The sequence below is a fragment of the Babylonia areolata genome, chromosome 24 (genome assembly GCF_041734735.1).
Source record: "Babylonia areolata isolate BAREFJ2019XMU chromosome 24, ASM4173473v1, whole genome shotgun sequence".
NCBI classification, from domain to species: domain Eukaryota; kingdom Metazoa; phylum Mollusca; class Gastropoda; order Neogastropoda; family Buccinidae; genus Babylonia; species Babylonia areolata.
In genome coordinates, this window is record NC_134899.1 from 1,104,638 (window position 1) to 1,115,598 (window position 10,961).

General features: G+C 46.0%; 1 protein-coding gene across 1 annotated transcript in view; it reads right to left on the bottom strand.

Annotated features, from left to right (window-relative positions):
* LOC143298745 (tubulin alpha-3 chain-like) overlaps positions 1-10,506 on the bottom strand; it is a 30,578-nt gene extending 20,072 nt beyond the window's left edge. Inside the window, exon 1 of the mRNA XM_076611678.1 lies at positions 10,209-10,506. Coding sequence (XP_076467793.1) covers positions 10,209-10,211 — 3 coding nt within the window. The 5' untranslated portion in view covers positions 10,212-10,506. The remainder of the gene's footprint in view (positions 1-10,208) is intronic.
* Positions 10,507-10,961: the final 455 nt, after the last annotated feature.

Genomic DNA, 10,961 nt, shown 5'->3' on the forward strand with positions numbered 1-10,961 from the left:
GAAGGAAATAATAGGAAACACCCAAACCAACAAACAGGGCCTGGGATCGACAAAGATGGAAGAGGGGAAAGGCAAGGTGGAAAGTAAAAAGAGACACATGATCATACAGGAGATCAAGAAGGAAGAGGATGATAAAAGAGTCCAGAAGGCAGTCCAGCAAGGCCAGCAGGAGCAGTGGACAACTTGGGAAAATGCACTCCAAAGGAGCCTCAGTTGGAGCGACTTGTGGAACATGGCCCCTCTGAGGATCAGCTTCATCCTAAGATCTGTCTACGACCTCCTTCCCTCGAATACAAACTTGGTGAAATGGAGGAAAGCAGATGACCCTGCAAGCCCACTCTGCCATGGTAAACAAACAGTGGAACATGTCCTCAGCTCATGTGGCGTTGAACCAAGGACGGTACACATGGAGGCACAACCAAGTACTAAAAGAAATTGCACGCCTAGTGAGCACTGTCCAAGGAGCACCAACCCCACCAGAAGTTCCAGTAGAGTTCCGCTCGGCAGAAGGCAATAAAGTCTGGCCAGGAACAGCATCCAAAGCTTTCAGAGCATGGAAACGTGGGCTGCTTGATGGTGCCGAAGATTGGGAATGCACAATTTACCTACCACAGGGGAAGAAACACCCGGAAATCATCAGCAAGAGCGGCATGAGACCTGACATAGTACTCCACTCCAAGGCAACGAAACAAACGATTCTGATTGAGCTTACTGTGCCATACGAAAGCAGAATGGAGGAAGCCCACATCTACAAGACCGAGAAGTATGCTAGTCTTGTCAGCAGCCTGAGAGAATCTGGCTTCCAAGCCAAAGTCCTCGCCATAGAGATTGGTGCAAGAGGGTTTGTGGGGCCATCTACTTACAGCCTCATGAAACAGCAGTCAATTTCTGGCAGAGAGCGGACATGGGCTCTCAAAGCAATGGCAGAAGCAGCAGAAAAGAGTTCCAGCTGGATCTGGTCGAGGAGGAATGAAAGTAAACTTCATAAGGATTAAAATTTCCCTACTCAAAGTAGGCGTATGATGGCTCAGTGGTGAAAATGTCTGCCAAAAAAGATGAACTCAGTCCTGAAGTGGCGACCACCATGGAGGCGCGGGTTCGAACCTGCTGAGGACCAGAAAAAAAAGAAAAGAAAAGGCGGCAGTACAAGGACAGCCAGGAGTCATGCCCCAGGAGTGTGAGGAGTTCAGGGCCGAAACATTTGACTGAGGGGGGCTTCTTCTCTGAAGACCTTGTACTGTTCAGTTCTCCCTAGAGTTTCTTATCACTCACATGTGCTTGGTTTGCCCATGTTGGTGTTGATTCTTTCACTGTTATTTCCATGTGGTTCGGTTGCTGAGAACATAGCTGCAGTTCCATACAAAGCACCGTGTTCATCAAAAACGAACAGTGGTTTCATTGTCACGCCGTCATCATGGATTTTCTGTTTCCCCTTCCTCCTTGTCCATCTTCTTTTATGCGTCTGTTTCTTCTGTCCTCCTGCTCCGGGCTCTCTCTTGTTCACACAGTCAAGTTCACTGGACGGACAGTGGCACAGTCAGGGAAGAAGGAGGGGGGGGGGGGGGGGGGGGGGGGGGGGAGATGGGTGGTAGTGGTGGAGGGAGACGAAGACTGAGGAAGTGAAAGAGGGAAAGGAAAGATGGAAAAAGAGAAGAAGAGAGAGTCAGGCCGACAGAGCTAGTGATGGATTATTCTGACAGACATCCAGTCAGCCAGCCAGCCAGACAGAGACAAAGAGAGAGGGAAACAGACAGTAACTGGAGCCCCGTTTGTCGCCCTCTACAGACAGGGCTAGGTGAAGGCACAGCTGCATCAGTGTGGATTTTAATGGCCAAGTGAGTCTGCTTATCTACCCTTCACTTCAGCACACAGTTGTCTGTGCCTGTCACTGGGTCCCTGTCGTGTCTGTTGGGGGGGTGGGGGTGGGGGGTGGGGGGTCAGACTCAATCGCCTGATGACTAAATCCTCCTCGATTGCCTGATGACTAAATCCTCCTCAATCGCCTGATGACTAAATCATTCTAAGGAGCCCCATACCCATTTGATCGGCCAGTATCATAATCCACACAGTCCTTCATTGCAAATCTGTGCAGAACAGTGAAAGACAGCAATTTATTTTGGCCATCATGCAGTCATACAAAATGTGTGTCGTTTTTTACTGTCCAGCTCTCTGGAGAATTCGATAGGATGGTATGATACCAAAGTATGGAAAGTATTCGATAGGACGGTATGATACCAAAGTATGGAAAGTATTCGATAGGATGGTATGATACCAAAGTGTAGAAAGTATTCGATAGGATGGTATGATACCAAAGTATAGAAAGTATTCTGTTTGATTTTATGTCAGTGTCCACTGGAGTCGTTGTAAACATTTCCTTGTTTCATTACACAGCCATCAGTGTACGGAAGTAGCTTGTTCATGACGAAACTTTCATTGTTCTGCAGCCTTCAGATCCATACTGTACTCGTTTGACTCTGTGTGTGTGTGTGTGTGTGTGTGTGTGTGTGTGTGTGTGTGTGTGTGTGTGTGTGTGGTGTGTTGGGGGGTGGGGGTGGATAAGGGGGCACTGCACGCACATGCGCGCCTTGTATATATGTGAGTGGGCGTGATTTTATGCGAGCGTATGTAAACCTCTGTGGACAGGTTCCATGTACTGTATGTAAACCTCTGTGGACAGGTTCCCGTGTACTGTATGTAAACCTCTTTGGACAGGTTCCTATGTACTGTATGTAAACCTGTGGACAGGTTCCCATTTACTGTATGTAAACCTCTGTGGACAGGTTCCCATGTACTGTATGTAAACCTCTGGACAGGTTCCCATGTACTGTATGTAAACCTCTTTGGACAGGTTCCATGTACTGTATGTAAACCTCTTTGGACAGGTTGAATCAATCAATCAATCAAAAACACTTTATTAATCCACATGGAAATTAAGTTGTGGAATCACAGGCTCGTTGTAAACACTGGCATAAAATCATGGTTCCATGTACTGTATGTAAACTTCTGTGGACAGGTTCCATGTTGGTCTGCACTCAGTTTCGCACTTCCGACCCTTCCCAAACTCATCCCCGGGTCTTCACACACACACACACACACACACACACACACACATGTACCTGTCACTAATTTCCCCTCCACCTTCCACCCCATGTCATTCACTCTCTTCCCTTCCGCCCTCCCCTTCACACACGCACCGGGAGTATTACATCTGCGCACCTCACCCCCCACCCCAACGTCACCCTCCTCCTACCCCCTAAATGAAAAAAAAGAAGAAGAAAAAGGAAGTTCTCATCCCCTTCTGACAGCTAGGAAGAAAGATAGCTGAATACGAACATGGCGTCACGCACTTGCCGTCAGCTGTGGTCATCTGTTGGAGGATAACATCACTGTCACGTTATCACTTCACCCTCACCCCCACCTCCCTGCTGTATGTTGCTGCTGTCTGTGGCATGTTGCTGCTGTCTGTGGCATGTTGCTGCTGCCTGTCTGTGGCATGTTGCTGCTGTCTGTGGCATGTTGCTGCTGTCTGTCTGTGGCATGTTGCTGCTGTCTGTCTGTGGCATGTTGCTGTCTGTCTGTGGCATGTTGCTGCTGTCTGTGGCATGTTGCTGCTCTCTGTGGCATGTTGCTGCTGTCTGTCTGTGGCATGTTGCTGCTCTCTGTCTGTGGCATGTTGCTGCTGTCTGTGGCATGTTGCTGCTGCCTGTCTGTGGCATGTTGCTGCTGCCTGTCTGTGGCATGTTGCTGCTGTCTGTGGCATGTTGCTGCTGTCTGTCTGTGGCATGTTGCTGCTGTCTGTGGCATGTTGCTGCTGTCTGTGGCATGTTGCTGCTGTCTGTCTGTGGCATGTTGCTGCTGTCTGTGGCATGTTGCTGCTGTCTGTCTGTGGCATGTTGCTGCTGTCTGTGGCATGTTGCTGCTGTCTGTCTGTGGCATGTTGCTGCTGTGGCATGTTGCTGCTGTGGCATGTTGCTGCTGTCTGTGGCATGTTGCTGTCTGTGGCATGTTGCTGCCTGTCTGTGGGATGTTGCTGCTGTCTGTCTGTGGCAGGTTGCTGCTGTCTGTGGCATGTTGCTGCTGTCTGTGGCATCCTGTCTGTGGCATGTTGCTGCTGTCTGTCTGTGGCATGTTGCTGCCTGTCTGTGGCATGTTGCTGCCTGTCTGTGGCATGTTGCTGCTGTCTGTGGCATGTTGCTGCCTGTCTGTGGCATGTTGCTGCTGTCTGTGGCATGTTGCTGTCTGTGGCATGTTGCTGCTGTCTGTGGCATGTTGCTGCCTGTGGCATGTTGCTGCTGTCTGTGGCATGTTGCTGTCTGTGGCATGTTGCTGCCTGTGGCATGTTGCTGCTGTCTGTGGCATGTTGCTGCTGTCTGTGGCATGTTGCACCGTGCAGGGCCCCCCTGTCGCCTGCCATCTGCTATCAGTGCTGGGCATCACTGGCGGCAAGAGATAGCAGCACTGAGACAGATGTTAAAATCCACTACAGCTCACTGGATGGCACCATGTCTGCTGCTGCGTATCCACCAGGCCCCCCTCAGCTCCCCTCCACACACACACACACACACACACACACATTTCACACTTTTTTGGTGTTGGTGTGGTGCATCTGATCTGATATCATCGGTGATGAGATAACTCTCAGAAGAGAGAGAGAGAAGGGTGGGGGGGGGGGGTTGTGAAGAGAGATATGGAGCGAGAGGGAGGAAGGGGAATAAGATAGAGAGAGAGAGAGAGAGGGGGGGGGGGGTTGTGAAGAGAGATATGGAGCGAGAGGGAGGAAGGGGAATAAGATAGAGAGAGAGAGAGGGCGGACATGAAGGAGAGAGAGAGGGAGAGGAAGGGATTCTGTATTACGATCAGGCTTTTTGAGTGTGCAGCCACTGAAAAAACAACAACCAGACTTTCCCTGAAATCAAATTAATTTGAAAAGAACACGAATTTCACCATTGCTAGCCGCCCTAACCACCCCTCCCTTATATTGACGTTCAGCACGTCAGGTAGTGGTGCGTGCAGGTCTGACACAGCAGTACAGGTCTGACAGCAGTACAGGTCTGACACAGCAGTACAGGTCTGACAGCAGTACAGGTCTGACACAGCAGCAGTACAGGTCTGACACAGCAGCAGTACAGGTCTGGCACAGCAGTACAGGTCTGACAGCAGTACAGGTCTGACACAGCAGTACAAGTCTGGCACAGCGGCAGTACAGGTCTGACAGCAGTACAGGTCTGACACAGCAGTACAGGTCTGACACAGCAGTACAGGTCTGACACAGCAGTGCAGGTCTGACACAGCAGTACAAGTCTGGCACAGCGGCAGTACAGGTCTGACAGCAGTACAGGTCTGACACAGCAGTACAGGTCTGACACAGCGGCAGTACAGGTCTGACAGCAGTACAGGTCTGACACAGCAGTACAAGTCTGGCACAGCGGCAGTACAGGTCTGACAGCAGTACAGGTCTGACACAGCAGTACAGGTCTGACACAGCGGCAGTACAGGTCTGACAGCAGTACAGGTCTGACACAGCAGTACAAGTCTGGCACAGCGGCAGTACAGGTCTGACAGCAGTACAGGTCTGACACAGCAGTACAGGTCTGACAGCAGTACAGGTCTGACAGCAGTACAGGTCTGACACAGCAGTACAGGTCTGACAGCAGTACAGGTCTGACACAGCAGTACAGGTCTGACACAGCAGTACAGGTCTGACAGCAGTACAGGTCTGACACAGCAGTACAGGTCTGACACAGCAGCAGTACAGGTCTGACAGCAGTACAGGTCTGACACAGCAGTACAGGTCTGACACAGCAGCAATACAGGTCTGACACAACAGCAATACAGGTCTGACACAGCAGTACAGGTCTGACACAGCGGCAGTACAGGTCTGACACAGCAGTACAGGTCTGACAGCAGTACAGGTCTGACACAGCAGTACAGGTCTGACACAGCAGTACAGGTCTGACACAGCAGTACAGGTCTGACAGCAGTACAGGTCTGACACAGCAGCAGTACAGGTCTGACACAGCAGCAGTACAGGTCTGACAGCAGTACAGGTCTGACACAGCAGCAATACAGGTCTGACAGCAGTACAGGTCTGACACAGCAGTACAGGTCTGACACAGCAGTACAGGTCTGACAGCAGTACAGGTCTGACACAGCAGTACAGGTCTGACAGCAGTACAGGTCTGACACAGCAGTACAGGTCAGACACAGCAGTACAGGTCTGACACAGCAATACAGGTCTGACAGCAGTACAGTACAGGTCTGACACAGCAGCAGTACAGGTCTGACACAGCAGTACAGGTCTGACACAGCAGCAGTACAGGTCTGACACAGCAGCAGTACAGGTCTGACACAGCAGTACAGGTCTGACACAGCAGTACAGGTCTGACAGCAGTACAGGTCTGACACAGCAGTACAGGTCTGACACAGCAGCAGTACAGGTCTGACAGCAGTACAGGTCTGACAGCAGTACAGGTCTGACACAGCAGCAGTACAGGTCTGACAGCAGTACAGGTCTGACACAGCAGTACAGGTCTGACAGCAATACAGGTCTGACACAGCAGTACAGGTCTGACAGCAGTACAGGTCTGACAGCAATACAGGTCTGACAGAGCAGTACAGGTCTGACAGCAGTACAGGTCTGACACAGCGGCAGTACAGGTCTGACACAGCAGTACAGGTCTGACAGCAGTACAGCACAGTGCCAGCAGCGATGTATCCTTCAGGCAGTGCTGGCCACTCTCTGTTACAGGGGAGCTGTGTTTTAGTGTGCACGTGCAGATTATATCACATGGCTTGTTTTGGGAGTGAGATACATAGTCTGTTATATTGTGTGTTCGCAAAATGCAACTGTGGTCTTGGTTTGTGTGGAAAGTGTTCAGGAGTGGAGGAGACATGGGAGGGGGCCAAGGACAGTGCTGAGAGACAGGGGGAGGGGGGAGATAGGGGAAATAGAAGGGAGGAGGAGAGATGGAGGGAGAGAGAGAGAGACAAGACAAAGACAAAATCTTTATTATCGAGGGTGATAGATAAGCAAGTAACATGCTTTTTTTACATCCAGCCCTCGCCCTAAAGAGGGAATAAAGTTAAAGAAGCAAAAATGAGCAAAAGAAGAAAAATCATAACACAATCAAAATACATCAGTATTTTCCCATTATTTCCCCATTCACAGCCATTCCACCCAAAGCAAAAAAAAAAAAAAAAAAAAAGAAGAAGAAAAAAAGCATGAAGCATGCGTGCGCACATGCGCACATACACACACACAAAACAACAAAAACAAACAAACAACAACAACAACAAAAACCAAAAAAAACACCAAAAAAAACAACAAACCAACCAAACAAACAAAAAAACCAAAAAAACCAGACACCCCCTAAGACCCAATGGAGAAAACACCAGTCCTTCCGTCACAATCGAACACAGTCCCACCAGTTCACACACACAGACGTACACACACACACACACACACACACACGTGCACTCACAAAAGAGAGAGCGAGAAGGAACCCACAAATTGTGGAAAGCAATGTTGGGTTTCAGGTGACGTCAAGTTTTGTGAATAGGAACATTTTTAGATTCTTCTTAAAGTTGTTGTTATTAGTTAATTTTTTTAAATGTGATGGTAAATTATTCCAGCAAGTTCCCCCGCTGGATGTGAGACTGGACTTAAAAAGATCAAGATTTAGAGGAGGTATATGCAACTTATGTACATGTCTTATGTTATTGACTGGGAAGTTATTTATAATTGAAGGAGGTGCGTAGCTGCTTACTATTTTGTGCATAAAATCAGTCTTACTGTATTCTAGTTTTAGCTCCAGCGGGAGGATATCAAGTGACCTATAATCATTAGGAGTTAATGAACATGACTTTAATGTAAAAAAAAAACTAATTTCAAAGCACATTTGTATAAGCCAACAAGAGGTTTTAGAATATTTGCGCCAGCAGAATCCCACAAAGTGGAAGCATAATCCATTATTGACTGTATGTGAGCATTAAAGAATTGTTTTCAGGCATGTGTATTTAGAAAGTGTTTTATTTTTGATAACTGGAATACTTTTTGAGACATTCTTTTACATAAGTAAATAATATGTTCAGACCATGATAAATTATTATCGATAACTATACCTAGGACTTTGTGTGATTTGACTTGTTCAATCCTAACATTGGAAATGAAAACATTAAATAAATTTGTTTGCATTATCTGGTGTTTCTGTCGAGTTGTTACAGACATGCATGTAGTTTTTTGAGCATTGAGAGACATATGGTTATGTTCTGTCCACTTAACTAATCTGTTCACACTGTCTTGTAAATTGGATGTCAGAACTTTAATACATGTATGGTTGGAGAGGATGGAGTTGTCATCGGCAAACAATTTACAATCTGATTTCATGTAAAGAGGTAAATCATTAATATATAAAGAGAAAAGAAGGGGTCCAAGAATTGATCCTTGTGGTACACCATATACCTTACTTCTTGAAAAGTTGATTTGGAAGACTTAATGCAAACCAGTTGTTGTCGATCAGATAAGAATGAAGAAATAAATTGTAAAGTATTCTTAGCTAAGCCATAACAAGCAAGTTTCTTAAGAAGAGGGTGATTCATTTTGTCAAAGGCTTTAGCAAAATCAATGAAGACAACACCTGTAAATTTCTATTATTTATATTTAAGAGCCATTTATCTATCATTTGTGTTAGAGCAGTGTGACAAACATTGGTTTTCCCTAAAACCTGACTGTACTAGGTGAATCAATTGATATTTGTTCGAGTGACACAGTATTTGTTTTTGGATATGCATTTCATGTGGTTTTGAAAGAAATGATAGTATAGATATAGGCCTGTAGTTAGAAGGATCAGAAAGATCACCTGATTTGAAGAGTGGAAAAACTTTAGCCTGTTTGAAACATACAGGAAAATAGTTTTTATCAATGCAGAGATTATAAATGTATGTAAGAGACTCTGTTATTGCTGGTGCCAAAATCTTCATGATTTTGCTATCCAGTTCATGTATATCTTTGCTATTTGGCTGCTTCATTGACATTAGAGAGGCAAAAAAAAAATTCAGGTACTGATGTACAAGGGATGAAAACTTTAGAATTTATATTTTTGGATTGACAGTAATCAGTTACCAGTTCTAAATCATTACATTTCCATCTGTCATTGGAAATTAACTTTTCAGCTATACTTACAAAATGGTTGTTAATTGTGTCTGGGGTTATATCGTTATTACAAATATGTGATTTAGTGTAGCCCTAAGAGAGAGAGAGAGAGGGGTGGGGGGAAAGGGGGGTGGGGTGGGTGGAGGGTGTGGCTAGAAACAAAAAAAAATCATAAAAAACATATGTCTCAACAAGTGAGTATAATTCTCTCTCTCTCTGGCTCGTCCATATGTCTGTTTCAGAAACTTCATATTTCAAAGGACTGGTGCTCTGTGTCATGCTTACTCACACACACACACACACACACACACACACACACACACACACACACAATCACCACCATAAACAAGAAGAACACTATAAAGTGGACATCCACATTCACACAAAGCCTTACCCTGGAGTCAGACTGCAACGTGAAACCAGGGATAAAGTTGACACCCACATTCACACAAAGCCTTACCCTGGAGTCCAAAGACTGAAAACGTCCTGTTTCATCAAAATACCTGTGAGTCCAAAGACTGAAAAAGTCCTGTTTCATCAAACAAAATACCCGTGAGTCTAAAGACTGAAAAAGTCCTGTTTGATCAAAATGCTTGTGAGTCTAAAGACTGAAAGAGTCCTGTTTCATCAAAATACCTGAGTCTGAAGACTGAACCGTCTTCAGATTTTCATATCCACTCCATCTACATATTTCATAATGATAATAAAAAAAAAAAAAAATAAGGAGAGAAAAGTATGTAGGTATAGAAAATTAGTTTGAAAATGGATAAGAAACAAAAGAAAGGGAGGGTAACGCTGAAAAGATGAGGGTTTTGTCGTACCTGGTCATTCGGAAAAGCAATATTTGAAACGGTGAGAGATACCCTTGCTGTAAAAGAACAGCTCACGTGAATCTTGGCTTCCGCTCAACAAAATATAAAAAGCACAGTGCCTGGAAAAGCAGTAAAAAATATTAAAAAAACAAAAAACAAACAAAAAAAAAAAAAAAACAACAACCAGCCCCACACCTTTACAACAAACACAGCCAGAGGAAGGAGGAAAGGGTTTCCCAACTTACCATTTTGGATGTTGGTGTTGTTGCAGAACTTCTCTCGGTAAAGACGAAAACAGTCGGTGAAGAAAACTTCTTTCTGGAGCCTTTGACGAGGGCGGTGATGGAGGAATACTGGAGGTAGGTAGGTAGGTTCAGGCTACGGACGGTTCCCACCACAACTTTCCGCGCTTTTTTGTGAGTCTGGAATCTGCAGAACTCGCCACCGACAGTAAGGAGTCAGGGTGAGGAAGTGGCTGCAAGTGCCAGAACTTCACTTTCGCCGTTCGGCCTCCCTGCCTGCTGTGCGCGCGCCTGGAAGCTGGTTTGCGCGGTTCCAGAGAGAGGGGGGTTTGTACAGTTAGTTTGGCTTCACACATCGGCCCGCTGTTGGGCTGGATCAAGAGAAAACAGGAAGATGGATGGGGTGAGTAGGGGGAGGGAGGGGAAGGGAGGGAAGGTAAGAGAGGAGGAGGAGAAGAAGGAGCAGGATATAGATGGAAAGCAGCTATGTTAGTTTGAAATACCATAGTAATGCAGAATCTTCAATTTACTCTGAATACAACTGTCTACGAACTGAAATTTTTAAAAAATAACAGACAGTATCAGGCCTACGGAAATCATCCAGTCAGAAAAAAAAGCTATTTTCTTTCAATTTAAAATGAGTCAGATTTTAAGAGCATGACGTGTTTTAGAGCTGCTCACGGCTACAATACCAAAACTGCCCAAAAACATTGGTTCTGTATGTCTTGACTGTTCCGTCAATGAATTTTGAAAAAT